The sequence below is a fragment of the Condylura cristata genome, unplaced genomic scaffold (assembly GCF_000260355.1).
Source record: "Condylura cristata isolate star-nosed mole 26May11 unplaced genomic scaffold, ConCri1.0 scaffold00036, whole genome shotgun sequence".
Classification (NCBI taxonomy): domain Eukaryota; kingdom Metazoa; phylum Chordata; class Mammalia; order Eulipotyphla; family Talpidae; genus Condylura; species Condylura cristata.
Window position 1 is genome coordinate 695,546 of NW_004567137.1, and position 22,183 is coordinate 717,728.

A 22,183-nucleotide genomic window follows, 5' to 3' on the forward strand; every position below is an offset into this window, starting at 1 on the left:
CAGGCATCTGGGCATCCCTGGTCAGGCTCCCTCCCAGGCTGATAGCTTTGGTCTCAGCCAAAGCCCACTGGAAGAGAGAGAGACCATCCAACCCCAACTCTTGGACATCCCTCTCTGGTTACCACTTTTCAGTCTCAGCCAGTGACACTCTCAGCCTCTCTCCTTAGACCCTAACCTCACCAAGTCAGACATATGCTCACATGCCGCCAGTCGGGGTGGGGGTTCTCATAGCAACTCAGCAGCCTACTTTTGGGCTGTGCAAACGAGGTGAAGATAGACAGAACTCTTTCTTTAACTGCCTTCTTTCCTGGAGGAAACAGCCAGGTTTCCGCCTCTGCTGTGCCTGAAGTGGGAGTCCCTTGCTAGAGGACTCGCTGTGTACACCATTTCAGAGACCCCCACATCCAGCATCATCCCCACATGAGAGGGGCTGGGGATTCTCCTCAATCCACCAGCAATTGCTCTAATTTGGGGCCTGGGCTCAAAATTGAAGTCTGAGGATTTGAAAGAGATGGTCAGAGCCAACTCCATCACTTCAAAGAGGAGGAATCGGAACACGAGAGGGGAAAACAGTTCCACTGCTGAAGGACTGAATCCTCCCGTCCAGCCTCAGGTAGGCATTGCTGTGTGGCTCTCTCCACTGCCCATCATTCTCCTTTTTACATGAGGCTTCTCAGAGATCCCCTGGGAAGAGCATTTTACTTAGCGAATTATGCCTCTAGTATTAAGGGAAAACTTAGCGACTGCAAGTTGCTGCACCTGTTTTCAGACTTGGAAAGAAAAGAGCCCTAAGAAGCCTCATCACGATGGCCCTCTCTGGTGGTGCAGTGGGTTAAAGCACAGCACTAAGAAGCTAAAGCCACCTCAGCATGAGTTCAATCTCCACCCCGGAGGTGATCCACATGGCGTGGCAGACCTCTCCTGACCCGCCCGCTGCTCCCCTCAGAAGTGTACTTCGTTGATCTGCCTGTTCTTCTCCCCACACTCTGTCTCTGGTGAATCCTCTCACCACCCCTGCACCTCTGGCCTGTACCCCAGTTCTGTATGCATGAATAAATCTTAAAAAAAAAAAGAAGACTCATAGCTCCCGTGTCCTTGGGGAAAGAGAGGTACAAGTAGGGGGTAAAGGGAGCAGGACCCCGGGCTCCCAGGGTAAGAAGGTGGAGGGGGTTTCTTCTCTGAGGCTTCTTGTCCTTTCCTGGCCTCACAAGCCTGGAACCTGGAGAACCTGGAGCATGTAACCTGAGGTGCTGGCTCAGTGAGAACCAGAGGCTCATTTGCATAGTGTTTCCAGGTGACAGCGTGTGGCTTCATGGTGAGAGGAGGAGCACCTCTCTTTCCTCATGCTTGCCTCCTAGCTCTCTCCTTCCAATGACTCCAACTCTTGCTTAATCACTTACTTTTTGTCAAGCTTGTAATGACCATCTCCCCACATTCCTCCTGCAAAGTACCAGGGATTCAAAGTTGAGGCCAGTCTATAGTCCCGTGGAAGGTCAGGCCTGTGGCTTTTCTGTTTGTGTGTATCACCCAAAGGTAAGTCTATTGGGACCCCTAATTTGGACAGAGACCCCCTCCAGACTAGACTCATCACGCTGTGCCTGCTTGCATGACCTATTTCCCAGCTGCAAACAGCTAGCACGACCTGTTCTGACCAGCTAGCATTACCTGCCTGCTTAGTCACCTTCCCTCTGGCTTTACACAGCTGTAAGGATCCCACCTCCTCTCTGCCTCTTATCCATCTGGTTCTTCCCTCCCCTTTTTCTTCCTGGAAGGATCTGGAGGTACCAGATCCTCAAGTTCTGATGTCTTTAAAAGGATCATCCCGGGAAATACGACTCATTTGAGAGCTGTGACATCCACCTGGACTCTAGTGAAAGTCCAACAGCCAGTTCTCCTTCGACCTCCCGCTGGGCACCATGAGGGCCGGTGTGCCCCTGCTGGTGGCCTTGCTTTGTGGCCTGGCCTGCGCTGGTAAGTTACTAACTGGTGGGGCATGGGGGAGAGAAGTGGAGAGTTAGGGAACCTGGTGGAGGGTGATGATAGTGGGGCTGGGGGGTGCCAGCTCTGTCCTACAGTCTTGGAGCACCTTGGACTTGTCCTTGTGTGAGGGAAAGGAGTTGCTTCTGGTGTGGACAGTGGGGAAGGAATTGCTGGGCTTGTGAACACATGTCATGGGTGCCCCTGCTTGACACCATGGAGGACCAGCCCCAACATCCTTTAGTCCAACCTGATTTTTTATCAGACTAAAGTTTTATTTCTTAGAGTCACCTTATGCTATAAAGCTGGGGTTTTATAGCACATAAAGTTGCTGGGTTTGCATTGCTTGGGCGCTCTTGGTCATTTCTCCTACTGCCTGGTGGTGGGTAGGGTTGTCTGGGGTAGGACATTTCTCTGTGTAAAGACTTAGGAGATGAACAGGCTCAGGGGGAAACTGGAAGAACCCCTGGCCAGGAGGTGAGCCACTGGTTCTCTGGAACCGACAAGTGGCCAGAGGAATGGGTCTCTGCACATTGTTAGAGGAACTAACACTTTGGGAAGGGTCTTGCGCACAGCTACAGCAGCGTAGGGGTTGGGGTTAGCACAGAGATAGTGCACTTTTCTGTTCAGCAGCTGCAAAACCCCGATGTTGACGTGTGAACTGGAGATTAATGGGTGCATGGGAACAGTGCCAAGGGGCTGAGCTGAAGGATGTGAAGCGGATCATTTTTTTGTTCAGAGGAGAGAGAATCAGAGCTTGATTGTCATGCCACCAAACCTACGTAGGGCTAGTGCAAGGATTAAATGATCTATCCATAGTATATATACAGTGTCCTGCCTGGAGCGAGATCTCAGTGAGCTGGGACTTTGATCATAATTATGAATGTGTTGGAACTTACTCTTGGCATTATTTCCCATCTGGATGTGGATAAGGAGGTCCCTCTCATGGGATTCTATGTGGAAAACCTAATTGGATTCCTAATTCCTACATGGAAAAAACAGTTGGAGGGATAGCTGTCTCCGGGTTGGGTGGGATTGTATTCCTCTGCATCACTGCAAAGGATGATGAGCTCTATCTGGCGGGATGGGAAGAGCTGTGGTCTGCTCTGGCTGTGGGACTGAGGGGAAGTGAGGGTCCAGTGGGGGATGCTTCCTTCTTTCGTAAGGTGGGGAGGAGGCAGTTCTCATATTGTCTACTTCCAACATCTCAGAACTTAGATGCAAGAATATGAATCACAGGGACAGCCGTTGCCAGCTCCAGATCACTCGTTGTTTCAAGTAAACTGAGGCAGGAAGTGAATCCTCTAGGTCTCCATGGACATAGCATCTGGGGTTCGTGGAGAGGTGCTGATGTTGGATGCCCAAACCATCAGAAGAGATGAGTGCTGGCATCAAGGACACCCAGACTTGGGATCAAGCTCTTTCTGTGGAGAGGGGGCTGGGCATTATGGCATATTGAAGTCTTGGATGGTATAGAATAATTTAGCACTTCATGAGGGGTGAGGGGCTTCTTGAGGATTGGAAGGAGGATCTGTGTCCAGGAGAAGAAAAGCCAAAATGAAGAGAGAGGCAGAGAGTGGAGACAGAGGTACAAGGCGCTGTCCAGATGGCTGCTGGAGCAGTGAAGACTCGCGCAGCTCCCTGGTGAGCAAGAGCCTCTGTGTGAGCAGGAGGTGTGGGGCGGCAGTACTGTGGTGGCTAGTCTGAGTGTCCCCAGAATAGCACACCCAGGGTCGTCTTGAAGTAGACCAAGGTTGCAGGGAAATGTGACGAACCCTTGGAATGGGCTCTTATTGGGGACAGAGATCTGAGCTGAGATGAAAAGCCCCTTTGGCTTGGGCCAGTGGGGGTGTTCTCCTGAGTGCCACGGAGCTGACTATTCAGTCACAGCCCCTCTCAACTGGTGCCAGCTGCTGGAATGGACTGAATTCTTTCCTTGACTCTGTTGATCTGGCCCATTAAAAATGTTGCCCTGATTTGTCTGCGCTCTCCTTCTGGATTCTGGGTGTACTGCCAGGCAGACTTAGCAGGCAACTGATGGAGTCTTCCTCCTGGGCCGAAATTTCTCCTTAAGGTCTTTGCTGTTGGGTCTCCAGGGTGCCTCGTTTAAGATTCAAGAGGAGTTTCATTGGGCTCAAAGAGCTTTAGACCACTTCTCTCCTGAGGACAAGCTAGTGTATCAGAGTCCTGCCTTCTGGCCTCACTGGAGGCCCTGTACACACTATGGAGTTGTCTCCAGACCTAGGTTAAACTTGACCACACACTTCTTTGAGGTTAAAGATGATGTCAGCTCAGGAACTGTCAGTAGCATAAACAGGCAGACACTCCAGCCCAAAGGATGACCTGGCTGAAACCCAGGAGGGAGCCAGCTAGATTAGTTATGTTGGCTGGAAAGACTGCACCAGCCAGTCTGGACACTCGTCTCCTCTAGTTGGGTGGCAAGTGTTGAGGTCGATTGAAGCACCATTTGTTTACTTAACAGACACTTATTTGTGTCATGCACTGTACTAAGTGCTTTAAAACATTAATGTACTTAATTCTTAAGAATATCCTGCACTTCTGGCCTGTACTCCAGTGCTGTATGCATAAAAAATAAATCTTTTTTTTTAAAAGAATATCTTACAAGATAGGGCTCCATTACTATTACATCTTTACAGATAAGGAAACTGAGGTACAGAAGGTCAAACAATCTGCCCAAGATCACATTGCTGGAAAGCAGCAGAACCAGAATTCCAACCCCAAGGAATTCAGCACCAGTCCAGGTTCTTGACCTTTCTGTCCACCTTCATTAGCAGAGTATAAATCCAGAAAATATCCCTAGTACTGGGCCCTCCCTGGTGGCACAGCAGGTTAAATCGCAGCACTCGAAGCTAAAGCCACTTTCAGCATGAATTCAATCCCCACCCAGAGGTGATCCACATGGCATGGCAGACCTCTCCTGGCCCGCCTGCTGCTCCCCTCAGCAGTGTACTTTGTCAGTCGGCCTGTTCTGTTCTGTGTCTGGCTCTGTTTTGTCTCTGGTGAATCCTCTCACCGCCCCTGCACCTCTGGCTTGTACCCCAGTTCTGTATGCATAAATAAATCTTAAAAAATCCCTAAAATATCCCTAGTAACTCCACTGCAGTTCAGGCCTAAATGGCATGTGGAATCATAATCAGAACCAAACTCCAAATCTAATCTAAGGTAAAACTGACATTATTTCATCTCTTCCAATCCTCACATATTTCGCAGTTCCGAGTGTGGTCTTAAACCATTTCTGACCCAAATGTCAACACAAAATTGTCACTTTAGCTCAAGTCCAAACCCTAACTGTAGCTTGTAGTCTAAACCTTGCTAACCCTAACCCTGGCCTTAACTGGGTCTTGGTTTCCTTATTCATTCAAATCCTGCCACTGACAGCAATTCTGACTCTGATCTTGACATTCTCTGTAACCCACAGCCTGACCTCTAAACCCAGCACCCGCTAAATCCAAACCTCAGGAACCGCAAATGGAAACAAAGCCTCTGTTATCTCCTTGAGAGCCCAGAGTGTGAGCTGACAGTCCCTCTGGTGGGCCATCCACAGACTGGGTGCTGTGCTGTGCTGGGCCTGGTGGCGCTGTTTCGGGAGGGCGAGTGGTAGGTTTGTAGTGTTTCCTTCAAAATCCTTGTCTCATGCCCTTTGTGACCAAAAGCTTGTTCTGCAAGTCATTTGGCTGAATTAGGGATGTGGTCTGTGGTTCCATAACAGAATTCTTATTCCAAAGCCCTATTCTCACCCACACCAGCCTCATTCCCCACCCTGAGCAAAAACTAATTCTAGTGCATTCCAAAGCCTAAAGAAACACAAGAATGTCACAAGGGAACCTGGCACAGAGGAGACCAGCTGGGGGTGGGGTGGGAGGGGAAGAACAGGACAGCAGGGGCTGTAAAAGGGGCAGGATGAGAGGATGGGGCAGCCTGGAGCTGGGGAGGGTCGCTGGAGACGGCTCTTTCTCCACATGGCAGGTAAATACAGGCCTGTCGACCACATCTGGCCTACAGACCTCTTTGGTCGGCTTGTATTTTTTTTTTTAATTGAAAACATTTCCTATAAAAATTAAGGTCTCTCTTGAAAATAAAATCTCTGGCCACAGCAAGCCTGCCCTGCAACTTGGCAGCACCCTACCGCCGCCTCTGTGTGGTGGGATTGTTTCAGGTGTGCTCCCGGTACCCACCTCTGCACACACCTACTGTGTCTTTACTCAGTTATATTATAGGTGAGCTCCACTAGGCATCTGAATATGTGATCCCTGCGTTCATTACGAGACCTTCAGTGCTGCTGGGTGGTGGGAGTCGTGCATGGGAGGCTGGGAGTGCCTTCATTGCTGCCATGACCTTCCCAGTTGGTGGGGCCTGGGAGCATTCACCTGTGAACCCGTCCATGGGGGAACCTTGATGAGGGGAAGGGGATCCCCATTGAGCTGAGTTGCGACCTTCACTGCCTGTAGGAAAAACAGACTCCTGTGCATCTCGCTGTAGCGAGAAGTTTAACCAGGATGCTGCCTGCCAGTGTGACCACCGCTGTACCCGGCACGGAGACTGTTGTGAAGACTATGAGTACCTGTGTGCAGGTGAAGCACCTGGGGGCTGAGGGTCTGGAGGATGCAGGACAACTGGGTCTCTGCTCAGCCTGCCTGAAGGGCTGTCGGCACGGGTCCCTCAGTCCAGTTGAGGATTCGGGCAGCTGACAGGGCTCACATGCCCAAACAAGAAACTGTAGGCCAGTGTGGAGGTCTGAAATTTATTTGAGTGCTACACATTCCATGCTTTCTGGGGTGTCCCCAATTTAAAACCCTGACTTAAATACAATAGTTGATTTTTACCTGGAATATCTATCTGAATTATCAGGATAAACAGTATCTTGAAAACTGAAGTGATCCCCCCCCCAATATGATAAAAATGCAATCTTTGCATGAATTATATTACCAGTTGTTAGTCAACATTTCAAGCCACAAAAGTTTAAAAATATCAACAGGTTCTCCATGGTGGCATAAGGGTTTGAGTCTCAGCACTGTGAAGCTATCCCAGCCACTACGAAACTGTCCCAACCACTGCAGCACTGGCTCCATCTCCCAATGAGAGAGATGACCCATATGGCACAGCAGAGCTGTCTCACCTGCAGCTCACCTGCAGCTCAGTATTTCAGTCTGCTTCTCGCTCTGTCTCTGGTGAATCCTCTCACCTCCCACAACTTTGGCCTGTACCTCAGCTCTTGTATGCATAAATAAATCTTTAAAAAATAAAAATAAAATAAAATTTTTTGCCCCTAAATTTTGCCTCAACTTGCATGCCACCTGGAAGACAAGAGCAGTGGCTATCACAGTCACATCACTCTTCCTATAGCGAGTGGCCACGACATCTTCCTGTCATTCCTCATTCAGTGATTAAAACAGAGCCTGCCCCCCACAGCCTGGTGTTCCTCCACTACTCCAATGGCAGAATTTTAAATGGATCATTTTTATTTTTTAATTTTTAAAGATTATTTTATGTATGCATACAAGAGGTGGGGTTTAGGTCAAAGGTGTGGCGGGTGAGAGGATTCACTAGAGACAGAGTGGGGAGCAGAACAAGCAGATCTACTGAAATACACTGCTGAGGGGAGCAGCGGCAGGTCAGGAGAGGTCTGCTGCACCATGAGGGGATGAAACTGGCTGGGGGTGAAGCTCGTGCTGCAGTGGCAGTCCATAGCTTCATAGTGCTGCCACTTAACTAACCCCTTGTACCACCAGGGAGGGTCTGAATCGATCATTTTTAAAAATCATTTTCAATAATCCTTTATTTGCATGACCCCAGTGTTTTAGACTTCCTGATAGCCAATGTCCCTCTTTTGACATGAATGAAGCCTTGCTATTGACATGAATGAAGCCTTGCTATATTCACCGTCGCCTCCATTTGGAAAACACAGGCATGGAGGCCTTGGTAGATGATGCAGCAAGGACCTGCAGAGACACCTGCAGAAGAAGGCCAGTCGAGCCCAAATTGGATCTGAACCCTTTTTGAAAAACCATGTGCCTTGGTGAAGAATGGTGTTTGTCAGGAGGTGGGAGTACCTCTTCCTAATTTGCAAAAGGTGGTGCCTTGGTGACCCAACCAAATGCCCACCAAGCTACTTCTGCCTTGAAGGCACTGTATTCAGTTTACACAATATCAACATGTGTATTAGCAGAATTTCTGCTGATCAGGCCCAGAGAAGGGGCACAACCCCAGAACGCAGGGCAGAGTCAGAGCCTGCCCTTTCTCTGCTGTCCCCCTTGCCTGGCAGCTACAGGTAGGCCACACACCTTGTGCCTCCAGGCGGGCACTGCAAGGTAGACAGGGTGGTCTGCCTTGTATTCAAGATAGAGCCATTGCTGCGCCAAACCCTTTTCTCAGAGAAAAAATATTACAAATGATGGGTGTAACTCCAGATTAGCTCTGTTTAGTATAAACTGTGACTGAATTAAGAGCCCTGTGGGTTGCCAACACTTAGAACACAGCGCAGCACAAAGAAAGTCATTGGCAGGTGTTTGCAGACTGGAAGCAAGACCTGCTTCCTGGGATTGATGGTAACAACACAGGCCTGCCCAGAGAGCACGCTCCTGCATTTGGAATCACTCAGTGTTAGCGTTTCCTTGGGGGAAGTGATTCTGCTGTGTGAGGGGAGGAACGCAGAGTCTGCGGGAGCACTCCCCTCGCCCACCCCTCCCCACTCTGCTCCTCACTGGCCTCTGCTAAGGGAACTGGGCAGTGATAGGAATGTGCTTTTCTGAACACACCCTTCTCCCAAGCCCATTGTTGGGAAGAAAGAAGGGAAGTTGGTATCTCAGGAAATAGTTCTTATTCCTGGAGGCCTTGAGAGGAGAGACAGGGAGTTTAGCTGAGGGAACTAGTCACTGGGACAGTGTTAAGCCTGTCCATCTGTCAGCTGCCACTAGCAAAAGTCATAACCAAAACCAGTGTTCAGTCCAAAAGGGACCACCTACTGCCTCCCCTGCCCCTTCTCACAGATGAGCATGCTGAGGAGTAGAGTGGCGAAGTGGTAAGGGGGGTTTCACCTGGCTCAGGAGAATTTCCACTTTTCAGTAGTTTTCAGCACTCTCTCCTCTTCTGTCTTCCACTTTCAGGTTTCCTCCTCTTCCACTTGGTAGCTATTTTTCATACCCCAGGCCCTGTTTTTGTATTTCCTGCCAAGCATCTGTTTGTACTGAGGTTGGGGAACCTGGGGCCAGAGAAAAGGGGTGGCAACCCTTGGGGAGGGTTGTGACTTTAACTTCTCTGACCTACAGCTAATGAGGGCCCTGAAGACCCAGCGCCATTTCTAGAATTGGAAGAAGATTCTGAAGAGGCCCTGGTCAGCCGTGAGTCTGCCTCCCCAAAGGGGGTTCCTCCGGATAAAAGAGGGGAATGGGAGGGTGCAAGAGTTAACCATGACAACAGCCCCAGCCCCAGACTAGCACCTGGAGGTGCTGAGAGGGGTTCTGGGTAGGAACAAGCTGGGGTGAGGTGGGGGTGGCATGTCCAGTCAGTCGGGGAATGAGCAGAAAGGAGGCTAAGTAAGGCCTGTGGAGAGGCTGGAGAAGGAAGTGGAAGGGACTTTATTTTTAGAGTTGGAAGATTATAAAAACAACAGGCCAGAAAAGTAAAGTTCAGCTTCAGAAAGGACTTCCTGGCTGTGAAGGGAGTATACCAATAAAGCCTGTTTGTTTTCCTTCCCTAGAGATCTTTGGTAGGAAGGGTGAGAGGCACTGGTCACCATCCACTGACCTCTAGAAGTCCTTGGGCACACACCTCACCCCTGTTCTTTCAGACTTGTACTCAGCACCCGACTCCTGCCAGGGCCGCTGCTATGAAGCCTTCGACAAACACCACCCGTGCCACTGCAATGCCCGCTGTCCAGAGTTTGGGAACTGCTGCGTAGATTTCGAGAGTCTGTGTGCTCACGGTCAGTCTCCTGCTCCCTTTAGCACAGCTCTAGAGGCACAGGAACTTTCTAGAGTCATCCTTCACCATGCTGCCCCTGACCCAGCAGCATCTGAGAATTTATTAGACATACACCCTAAGTTCGGGGCAGCTCTTTCTGTCCACTTGTGTCTATGAAGTGTCTTTTATTCTCCTCTCCCTTTCATAATAAACTTACCCTTTTGATATAAAAAGAAGGCAGAGAGAGAGAGAGAGAGAGAGATAAAGACAGAAAGGCATGCTAGGCTTCACCCCAGACCTGAGTCAGAAACCCTAGAGACAGGCCCAATCCACTTTAACATTCCTTCCAAGTGACTCTGATGCATGCCAATGCTTGAGAACCATTCCACAGGATGAGGGCAGTGTAGAGACTGGTGGGAAGTCTGTGCAAGGCCATGTGTGTTCTAAAGATCCGCTAGGCCCAGGACCCTGACCTCCAACCACTAAAGTGCCTGCTTCAGCACTCTCCCTCCATGCTGGCTTGTGAGGGGCTGCATGGGCAGACAACCATGCCCAGCCTTCCTTTGCTCTGAGACTACCCCTCCCCAACCCTTCCCAGAGGGCTTCTCCCACAGCAGTGATGCCATAACCAAGGAGGAGCTGCAGAGCATCTCTGAGAGGATCTACCAGGCAGATGTCAACAAGGCCCGGAAGGAAGACATCATTCTCAACAGCCAGAACCGAATCTCCCCCTCCGAGGCAGGGGACCAGGTGGACCGTTGCCCAGAGCCGTGAGTGCCCTTCTTTCCTCTTCCTGCAACATTTCTCTCCAAAGTTTTGCTTTCTGATGCCTGCCTCAGCTTGTTTTTCCTGAATGCAGCCAGAATCAAAGGAAGAGAAAAGTATCTGTTCCTAGAGAGAAATAAAGCCATCCTGAGGGACTGTGGCATCCAGTTGGGAGGGTTTCTGTGACTGGCCAGGCTGAGGATAGAACAAACTTTCTATGAGCTGGTGTGGAAAAAAAGAGAGAACTCGTGTATTGCCTTCAGGAGACTCTGAAGTGCCTCCACTACTTCTGAACCCCATCCTCATATGCTTGCCCCTAGCTATTTGTACGGTCCATTTCAGGCCTCTCAGTGGGTTTCCCTCCAACCTCCCAGGCTCTTCACCTATGTCAATGAGAAACTGTTCTCCAAGCCAACCTATGCCGCTTTCATCAATCTCCTTAACAACTACCAACGAGCAACTGGCCATGGGGAGCATTTCAATAGTCAGCAGCTGGCCGAGCAGGACACCTTCCTCACAGAGGTCATGAAGACAGCCGTCATGAAGGAACTCTACAGCTTCCTCCATCACCAGAGTGAGTGGCCCCTCAGGCAGTGCTGAGGACTCAGGTCTGTCTGCTTGAGAGCCAGTTCCTCTGGGATATCTAAGACAGAAGGTTCAGAGAGCAGGTGAGGAGGAGGCAGGACCAGGCGGAGGCCAGTGTCCATCTGAAGGGGGCAGGGAAGGGGCCAGACAGGAGCCTAAAAGAAATCATGGACCCAATCAGGACTTGACAAATCCTATCTGACTTGAGAATCAGACCATCTTTTTTTTTTTTAATATAATAGTTTATTTTTACATCCTTGTGTATCTTTTCCCAGCTTCAGCCCATCTTTTAAACTTATTCTTAGTAGCCTTGTTTATCCCTCGTTGGGCTCTTCTGTCTCAGGGTTCTCTGCAGGCCAGGAGCTACCCCATTCCACCCCGGGTTACTTCTTAGCCAGAGTCTGCCTCTGGCTGACTTTTCAGGCATTTAGAATCAGCCCCTGATTGTGCTACCTCTTCCTGTTAAGTCTAAGATGGGAGTCAGTTACCTCACTTGTTTGCTGGGAAACAGCAACAGAAAATCCACAGAGGTTCTGAGGGGGAAGTTGTACCAGGAAGGTTTCTGGTTGGAACTGCTCCAGATACATTCGAATCGGACCAAAAAAGGTTTGGGCCACAGGACTTCTCAGCATGGGGCTGTGTTTGTTTGTATCCTCCAGATTCCTTTTCTGAACTCCAGGCTGCCAGGGCTGTGCCACTCCTTCCTGGGCACCTCACTGGTTGCCATGGCAATCCTGCACTGCCCCCTGGTGTTCACTTTGTTGTAAACACGAGAGTATCTTGGCCTTCTAGCCTGAGCCTTCCACTTTTCAAGGAGAGAAACAGAGGCCCATGCAGGACAGGTGACTTGCATGGGGCCACAAAGAAGTTGAAAGCAAAGCTGCGGCTGGAACTCAGGCCAGGCTGTTTTTGCTCTTCTTGTCTTCACCTCTCTCTTTGTCCAAACCCACTCGTCCTTAATGTTCTTGTTCTCATTTATGAAGCTGCACCTGCGTCAGCTGGTTAGTCTCTTCAGAGGTCAAGGGCTTATAGTATCACAGAAAATAGGCTTGACGGAGAACGACTCAGTTTGACTTCCACGTCTGCCACAGGTTAGTGGTGAGACCCTGGGCAAGTTATCTCATCTGGTGAGACTTTTCTGTGGAACAGGGTCTGGAGGATTATGTATGGAAAGCACCTAGGAAAGCCCAGCAACCGTAAATAGAAGATTTTCATGAAACCGTTTTTTTATTTCATGTACTGTTAGTTTTCGTTTTCCTACTATATTTTAAGTCTTTGAAAGGACACAGGATGTTTCCTTTGTCTCCTAGCACAGTCCTGGGCAGCAAATAATCAATATATAATGATGCTTTAATCAGACCCCCACCAGCGCTGACCTTTCCCTTGGGTGCTCTCTGCCTCTCTTGGCTACATCATCTGCACTTGCACTGAAATTTATATAAAGAGAACTGGTTCCTAGCTCTTCCTCCAGACCTGCTTTTTCCTGTCTTCCCTAGCTTGCAAGTGATGCCCATCTGCTCAGGCCAAAAGCCCAGGATGTATATGTGCTTTTCTCTTTGCCCCATTACTCTCAACCCCCATCTTCTCCACCACTCATCACTCCTTCTATACCTAACACTGCTCTGATGTAGCAACCACAGTCTAAACTACCGCCACTCTGAGGTGGACAGCATGTTAGCCTCAAAACTAGTTCTCAGCCCTCCCTGGTGGCACAGTGTATTAAAGTACAGCACTAAGAACCTAAAACCACTTCAGCATGAGTTCGACCCCCACCCCAGAGATGATCCACATGACATGGCAGATCTCTCCTGACCTGCCCCATGCTTCCCTCAGCAGTGTGCTTCCTCAATCTACCTGTTCTGTCTCTGGTTAATCCTTTCACTGCCCCTGCACCTCTGGTGTATACCTCAGTTCTATGCATAAATAAATAAATCTTGAAGAAAAAAAAAACAAAAAAAGTTAGTCTCTCAACTCCTATGCATACACCCATTGACCTTTGAAAATAACACCCAGAACGATCTTTTCAAAACAGAGCTTCTATTGTATAATTAGGTGTGAAATTTGTCACTGGCTCCTCCATTGCATAGAAGCTGTAGAGAAGTCTCTGGAGCACACTGTGGGCTCAAGTACTGGCTTTAACACTTGTAAACTACATAATCTTGCATGAATGGTGGAAACCTTGCCTGAGTTTCCTCATCTTTAAATTAGGGGTAATTGATACTAATATCTGTGAAGAGTCAATATGATTTCAAGAACAGACATCCCAGGAAAACAATAAACATAGTGCCAGGATATAGGAAGTGCTTAGTGATTCCAAAATATTTTTGTTATTATTACTGCTTGATTGAGATCCACAATTTGAATGAACTGATCCCTGCCTCCATCTCCAACCTCCTCTCCTACCACTATCCTGGGTATTCCTTGAACACCAAGGTCAAGTCATCCTGGAGTCTTGGTACTTGCTGTTTCCTCTAAGAGGAAGCGTCTCCTTCCCTGGTCTTTGATGGCTGACCCCTCTGCCGTCTCTGATCAGTGTTACCTTCTCACAGAGCCCTTTCCTGATTTTTTTTTTCCAGAACGTACTTGCCCCCAGCCCTGCACTTTTCCATCCACACTTCAAGTCATCAGGAAATACTCTCTCTGCCTTATTTTCTTTATAGTACTTACCTAAAGCCACACTGGTCACTCATTGTTTATTGTCTCTTCTGCTGGAACATAAACTAGAAAGATCTTGCCCTTGTTACTCCCTGCTGAATCCTCAGCCTTTAGATCTGGGGCCGGCACAGGACCATGCCCCAGGACCATGTCTCATGTGTCCCTGTTTAATACGCAGTAGAATATATCTGTGGTCGTGCCCACATATCTCTTGGCAGGGTGGATGGCCCTTGTTTCCCAGAATCTTACTCTTCTCCCTCTCCTAAGTTTTCTGTGTTCTCTCTCCTAGACCGCTACAGCTCAGAAAAAGAATTCGTTGACGACTTGAAGAACATGTGGTTCGGGCTCTATTCAAGAGGAAGCGAAGAGGGGGATTCAAGTGGCTTTGAACATGTCTTCTCAGGTGGGATTCCTCTACTTGGAAGAAGTAGCTAGGGATGAAGAGGAGGGCCTGCCCTGAAGAGCCCAGCAGCCTTGACCATGAATGGGCCAGCAGCCAGGCCTGCTGGCAGGGAGGGCCACTGTGGGCCAAGAGGGAGGATCAGGGAAGCCATTTTTGAGGAATAGACTCTTCTGGAATCTAATGGGGAAAGAAGACCATAACCTGGGGCTCAAGGGGCACACATGGGAAGCGAGATGGTTTGGGAATGTGGTTGTTCTCTGTCCTCTGCTTGGATGCCTGCTTCCCAGAGACCTCTGGTCTTTCTCCCCTCTGTCCTATCCCCCAAAAGTTTCTACTGGTCTGGCTTGTTCCAGAAGAAATGGTGACAGCAGTACCCCAAAGTGGTCACCAGGTCCAACTGGGAGGAGGAATTCTTCCTAGGGCTTGAGCTGAAGTGAGAGTGAGAGTTAGGGGTAAGGGTTAAGGATATGAGGGGCTCTGGGGCAAGGGGGACATGCATTCTCAGAATCAGAGACAGGAGAAGAGGGATAACCTGGCGTAGGAGGCAGAAAGTGGTTAGGAAGGGAAGCCCCACACCCCCATCTTGAACTCTTTTTTATAGGTGAAGTCAAAAAAGGCAAGGTCACTGGCTTCCACAACTGGATCCGTTTCTATATGCAGGAGAAGGAAGGCCTGGTGGATTATTACAGCCACATCTACGATGGGCCTGTGAGTATGAATGCCCCCAGGACTGAAAGCCCGCTTGGTGACAGACTTCTGCCCTCTAGGTGCTCAGTTTCCTCCTTGACTCCCACTGGTGGGAGTTGTGGCTGGGACTCTGTCTCCTGCTGAGCAGGGGTAGGCAGGATGCTGGGATTCCATTCCTGTAAAGACCCTGAACTGCAGGGACTGGGAGGCGGGGGCTAAAGAGGGTTTTCAGAGACCAAATACAAGCCCAAATTTCTTTAGAATGTGGTCTTGGCTAGAAGCTTCAGCCTGACTAGTCTCAGTTAAACTCCTTATATTTATGAAAAGGAAACCCTTGTTGCCTTGTGCTAGGAAATACTCTGGGGACAATAAACTGTCCTTCTCCATGTGTGAGGGCCACAAGAAATAGCTACATCCTTGCACCCTGGCATTGGCTGTTTGGGTGCCAACTCGCCTCTGTGGGAGGCGTTTTTGGAGCTCCAGAGGATCTGAGCAGGACTCAGTCATGTTAGCAGGGTAGATGGTTGACTTAAAGAATTCATCCTCTTAGTGAAAGCTCACCTGGACCCCTAATGGACCCTCCGCAAATCCTCTGTCTGACTCAGTTCTGGGGACTCACTGGACCTTCTGTGGTTCTTCTCTCCCAGTGGGATTCTTACCCTGACGTGCTAGCTATGCAGTTCAACTGGGACGGCTACTATAAGGAAGTGGGGTCAGCTTTCATCGGCAGCAGCCCTGAGTTTGAGTTTGCACTCTACTCTCTGTGCTTTATCGCCAGGCCAGGCAAAGAGTAAGTACTGGGCCAGCCAGCCCTGAGGGACAGGCTGGGAGCTGCGGGCTGTCCTTGGCCAGGACACTCAGGGACTTTGAACCTGCCTCTCAACAGCTGGGAGCTTGTGGACAGATCACTATTCTGGGCCTGAATTTTCTCACTTGGAAAATGAAGTTGTAAAATTAGCTTGATAGCTGTGACATTTCATCTTAGCAGTAGAACTTTTCCAGCAAGGGAAATCTTATGCAGGACCTTAGCCTATGATACAGTAGTAAATAGAGCGGCCCTGAGGCTCCAGGCTATGTGGCCTCCAGGCAGCTTAGGGGAGAGTTCCAGAGTTCCAGAGAGGACAGTTTGAAACCAGTAGGTCTCAAGTTCTCTAAAATTTAAGGGCTCTGAGCCCTATTACTTCTGAAACCCGATGCAGACATTTTATTTTGGGGGTAAGGGATGTTCAGCTCTAGATTATGGATTTTTTAGAATACTGCTCTGGGAGAGAGGATGAATGATGCTAAGAAGAGAGAAAACATGGCATGAATTTTGAAAGGTCTCCTGCAGACGGGAAGCTAGGCCGTGAGTGAAGCACGGAAAACAGAGTGGACTCCAGCATGGGGGGGGGCATGACTCCATCTCTCCAGCCTGTGGATAGAATGAAGTGCTGCCCCTACTTTTGGGGTTCAGGAGTGCTGAAGGACCCTAAGATTCTTGACTTTTATGCAGGGAAGAATTCATGCAGGAGTCAGTATAGGCGAGTCAGAAATGAAGCTTTGTTGTAGGTGAAAGCACACATGCAAGAGAGCAGGCCGGCTCAGAGGAGAGCGGGCCTTGGGCCTTAAGGCTGCTGACATACAAACTTGCTCAGCTGGAGGGGACGAGGGCTTACAGGTGGGATCATGGTGGGTTTTGACAACTTTTGCTTAATAGAAGGGGCAGGAATTTACAGATTGGGATAATGAGATTTGGCCAATTTTGTTTATCAAAGTTAGGGGCCACTGGCCTGATAAGTAGTGGGGCCTGTGTGGGAGTAAACTAAAAGGTTTAAATCAAAGTAATTGGGCTTGAGTTACTTTGTTCTGAAATGTGCATAGCTGTTTTTCAGAAATACGGGGTAGGGGAGCAGGGGCTGTGGCCACAGCCCTAAGTTGCTGTCCTACCTCACTATGATGCGGGATCTTTTCTCACAGGTGCCGGGTAAGCCTGGGTGGATATCCCTTGGCCATCCAGACCTACACCTGGGACAAGAATACCTATGGAAATGGCAAAAAGTACATCGCCACAGCCTATGTGGTGTCTTCCACCCAGTAGAGCTTTGAAAATAGCATGAGGGCAAGAGAGAGCTTTGGCAGGACTATGCTGGCCATACCTGCTCTATGCTGGTGCAGAAATGGGGATACTGGGAGGGACTAGCCCAGAAATGTCCACGTGGGAAAGAGAAAAGAGACTAATTAGAAAAGTGCAGAGAAACAGTCAAGGCTTTGTCCTCCAGCATTTTGGCAAAACAGATTAAAAAATAGTTCAGACAGAGGAGGTAGGAACCCAAGTTAGTTCCCTGCCCTGATGGGAAGTGGAGCCATAAAATAAGTCCTTAACCCCTCGGGTCTCATGTTTCCTTTTAAAGAAAAGAGAAGAGTTTGGCCCCTTTCTTTTCTGGGAGGGGGGTGTTGAGAGGGCAATGCACACCTGCTGCTATTACTGTGAAATGTTTTCAATTGTTCTTAGGAAGAATGGCTCCTAGAAATTTAAAGGTCCTAGTATGGCTGTTACTATCCACAACTTAGCAAACTGCAATTCAGCCCTGTGGGGGGCCTCAAAGAAATCAGGCCTTGGAAGTGATCTGGGCATTTGCTCTATTCTGGGGTTAGATCCTCTCAGAACAAAGTCAGAGAACTCCGGTGCTAAATGAAGGGGCCAATGGGCAGGAGGAAGTGGACTTCCCCAGTCTGTTCAGCAAATGCATCAAGAATAGCAAGGATGGGGTAATGGGATAATAAAATAAAGGCACGTCAATAACAATTAAAACAAAGGAAATAACAGATACATTCAGTATTGGTTCTTGAATTTTAAGAACTTCCACTTAAGAATATCTAAGCTTCCAGATGATCATTAGATCACTCCGAATAAACCACTTTAAAAAAACACACTATTTTAATTAAAAAAAAAAAGGAAGTCCCCCATTTGTAGATGTTTCGTGCAATTACAGAGCTATAAAAGAATTTCCCTCATTGGAGGAAGATTTTTGAATCAGAAATAAAAACGAACTCATAGCTTGGTGTATGAACATTAATTCTCATAATAACCTATGTGGCAGCCATCATTTATATAAGCCCTAGAATAAGTGACTAGGGAGAGTGGAACTCCATTTCTCAAACTCAACTGTGCATTTCCCCCCTAACTCCAGTGGGACATTGGCCCACAGAGCCAGGCTTGAGCTATGGTTTAGAGGGTTCAAGCCTCCAATTAAAGTCATTTGAACAAACTTGAAATGTGTCTCTGGTTTGCTTTGCATGTAACCCCTCAACTGTGTGTCTTCCTGCCTTTTCCCTGGAGCAAGGCTAGGGGTGAGGCCTCTAGCTCAGTGTCCCTTTGGTTGACTTGCATGAAGAAGGTGGTATCTTGAGGGAGTTGAAGACTCACTAACTCTCTTGAGTCAAGAGGCGAGAATTCTTGTAGTTAACTTATAAAGAGTGGAAGGAATGTCCTCCTGGCTTCTGATCCCACATACAAGGAGCTTGAAAGTCATCAATTCATACTAATAGAAAATAAAAATCTGACTGGCCAAAGGGTCAGGAAAAAGACAAAATTTACAGGTCCTTCCTGGTGGCACAGTGGGCTAAAGCACAGCACTAAGAAGCTAAAGTCACTTCAGCATGAGTTCGATCCCCGCCTGTCCCGGAGGTGACCCACATGGCTGGCAGACCTCTCCTGACCCGCCCGCTGCTCCCCTCAGCAGTGTACTTCATCGATCTGCCTGTTCTGTTCCCCACTTTGTCTCTGGTGAATCCTCTCACCCTCTGCATCTCTGGTTTGTACTGTATGAATAAATAAATAAATTCTGTATGAATAAATAAATAAATCTTTAAAAGAAAAAAAGGCAAATCTTACAGGCTAACTATAGAGCCTACAATTGGAGAGGGAGAGAGAGGGGTCACAACAGTAGGGAAAAGCACGAGGGACTATGGTGATGGTTCATAGGTGACATGGTGGTGGGAGATTTATGGGGATGACACCTGGGAGGGGAGAAATCAAATAATGTACAAAAATGAGCACTGATGGAAGAAAAAAAAACTGACCAGACTGAAAATTAAACAACTCTTCTTGGATTTGTAAGAGAAGGGAGGGTATAGGGAAATTTCTGCCTGTGGATAGTCAGGTGAATATAGAATGGAAATAATATGGATTGGAAATAAGAATATGTGTGGGAATAAAATTGGAAGACACGACTTATTGGAGCAGAGGGACTCAATTACAAACCGCTGTAGAAACCAGTGCTGGGGTAGGAAAACCTGCACTGTGATAGATGAATTACAGTGTGGCTTAGTGTGAACAGCTCAGAATTCTAAATTCCAGGGTCTCAGTCATAGGTTAGGCCCTACAATAATGTGAGATGTACCTCTAGAAGTTTGGCCAGGTCCCCATAGTAAACATCTAAGACAAATTCCCATGGGCTTCTGGCATGGGGAGGAGAAAAGAAACCATATTCTGTCCTTAGCAAAATCTGCCCTCAGTTAAGAGTCTAACCTGCAGGGATATTATCACAGCCTAACTGATCAGGGGAGGGAAATTCCCATTCCAGTCCACTCTATCCAGTCATTCTTTCCCACACAAATAGGGAGGAGAAAAGTGGGAAAATGCTGTGAAGTTTCTAGTCCAGTGGCATTGGGTCATTAAAAGGCTAAAACCTAATCATAGTGATGGAGGTGTAGAGGAGACAAGATGGGAAGGAGACATCACAAGATCAGAAACTGTTTCATACAAGGCCAAAAGCTGGAGATAGGGGTAGGAATGATTAACATAGTCATTAAACAAGCTATATAGAAAGGTAAAGTATCCAGAGTTGCAGGCTGAGGTGCCGAACAGAGGGGGATTTGGAGATTGAGGGCCCCTGTAAAAAGAATCACTGGTCTTTCCAAATTGACCTAGTAATGTGCAGTATTGGTGAAATAGTGGTGACATAGCTGCCTTCCAAATTGACCTAGTCAAACCAAATATAGGAAAAACCCTCAGCTACCAACCCTAGAAGTAATTTAATAGCAGTTAAGAATCCCACAAAGGAATGAGCCCCTCTCAAAGAGAAGACTCTGTCAGTGCAATCACTGCACTGGCTGGAGCAACAGGCCCGCCCACCTGTGCCTATGCAGGTGCTTCTCTCCACCAAGCTTCTCCCTTTGCAAAGAGCAGAGGCGGCTCCCCCAAAGCTGCCTGCCCATGACCATGCAGGCTTCTCTTTTAACAAACCTGTCCCTTTCAGGGGCAATGCTTCCTGCCCCCTTACGTCTGTCCGGGCAAGCATCCTTTCCTCCCTTCCCTTTCCTTTTATAATAAACCTGCCCTTTTGGGTATAATTAAATGCCTCTGCCTCTTGGAGAAACTTGCCATGTGCTGCGGAAAGGGGAGCTCTGATGAAACTTTTCTCAAAGGATAGGAACCCAAGGACGCTGCTCTCTGAACACAACACCTCTCCAAACCTAATCAGTAAGGACTACAGAACCATGTACTAAAGACCAATTTATGTAACTTCCTTTTGCCAGTACATTGGATTTGGTATATGGGGAAAATTACAAAGCAGAAGGCAAAAAACAATTTGGAAAAGACAGAGTATACATCAGAACATGACACACAAAGGAGTTGGAATTTGTAGACCAGGAATGTAAAACAACCTGATTCACAAACTAAGGGCTCTCATGGTTAAAGTAGACAGCATGTAAGAACAAATAGGCACATCAGCAAAGAGATGGACAACCTAATGAAGAACTAAAAAGGACTATAAGAACCAAAAACACTGTAACACAAGTGGAGAATCCGTTGATGAATGTCGGAGACCAGCTCCAACTTTTGAGGTGTCTGGAGGCAACACAGGCAGGACCCTAAGATGGGCAGTCATCGACGTGCGGAGATTCCAAGAGGGGGAGAGGAGTGGGAGTGAGGAAGACACGGGAGTCGGAGTTGGGTGCAAATCTTCCTGCTCTGCCTTTAGCAGAGGTTTATTTTATACATTTCCAGCAGGCAGGGAGATGGCATTAGCATACGAAAGGGGTTAAGATCACAATCACCTTTTTTCTAAGAAAATGGTCTGGGGTCTCAGGAAGAGGAAATTTCTGGCTAATCAAGAAACTTGCTAAAGGTTTCAAGTAAGTTTTTCTACTTTGAAGAAGCTTGCTAAAAGGTTTTAAGTAAGTTTCTTTGAGGTCTAGGCATAATTTGCTCTGAATAGGAGATGTAGGTGAATTTGCTTATCTAAAGACTAGATAGTAGAATCCTGAAAGACTAGCCAGAAAGACTTTTGTGGATTGCTTTGAAGTGTAGCAGGTAAAAAACTTAACTAGCTCTAAAACAGGCAACCTGGATGAATTTCCATATCTAAAGCCAGACAGTAGGAGGTTTAAGTAATTCTGTAGAAGGAGGCTAGGTGAGATAGCAGAATAAGATTTGGGTTTTCCTCCGTCCAGCAGTGAGAGACTTTGCAGAAACAGCCCTTTTGTTTTTATTGATCAGCCAGTTGTTAAGTCACTTTTGACTTCAGAGGAATTTCTCACCCTGGTGCAGTGCTTGCTTGTCAGGGCAGGCAGGCCTTATGCAGCTGAGGCAATCCAATTGTAGGCTGAAAGTTGCTCAGAATATTTTGATATTACGATTATACAAAAAAGGGAGGTCATAACATAAGTTAGCATGGAAAGTCTGATCTTTCAGAGCTTTTCCCGAGCTACCCGGAATCTGTCAGACGATAGCCGTCGCATAGCTTGTGTCAGATGAACTTATTAGTAGACTGGACATCACTGAGTAAAGAATCTCTGAACTTGAGTCTAGGGCACTAGAATCCTCAAAAAAGAAAAAAACAAAACAAAACAAAAGAAATAAAACAAAGACTTAAGAGAAAAAACAATATCTAAGGACTGTGGGATAACTACAAAAGGTAATGATGGAGGAAAAGAATAGAAAGACATCACAAGGTTAAAGCCTGACTCATGCAAGGAGGTGGGGCAGAAGGAAATAACATGACCATTAACCCAGTCAGAGACTCCTGTATCAGACTACTACTGTAGGGAGCATGGAAGCACAGACCTGAGGATAAAGATACAGACATTGGGCCCATTGTGACATTCTACATAGTCCTCCAAAATCAGCAGCAAGCAGGCCACTCTGCAAAGCAGTGAGCCCTTCCCAAAGATAAAAGGACTACATTAGCCCAGTCTCTACACTGG

The 22,183-nt window shown here is 47.8% G+C and overlaps 1 protein-coding gene across 3 annotated transcripts; it reads left to right on the forward strand.

Annotated features, from left to right (window-relative positions):
- Positions 1-1,756: 1,756 nt before the first annotated feature.
- On the forward strand, positions 1,757-17,275 carry ENDOU (endonuclease, polyU-specific). Of its 3 annotated transcripts, XM_004693177.2 has the most exons (10): positions 1,917-1,971; positions 6,447-6,569; positions 9,264-9,335; positions 9,785-9,919; positions 10,496-10,667; positions 11,037-11,236; positions 14,192-14,305; positions 14,907-15,013; positions 15,640-15,782; positions 16,949-17,275. In XM_004693177.2, the coding sequence occupies exons 1-10, from the start codon at positions 1,917-1,919 to the stop codon at positions 17,067-17,069; spliced, it is 1,242 nt and encodes a 413-aa protein (XP_004693234.1). In that variant the 3' UTR covers positions 17,070-17,275. The 3 variants fall into 3 exon arrangements, with proteins under 3 accessions (XP_004693236.1, XP_004693234.1, XP_004693235.1); XM_004693178.2 differs by lacking the exon at positions 6,447-6,569; XM_004693179.2 differs by lacking the exons at positions 6,447-6,569; positions 9,264-9,335 and having other exon boundaries at positions 1,757-1,971.
- The last annotated feature ends 4,908 nt before the right edge of the window (positions 17,276-22,183 follow it).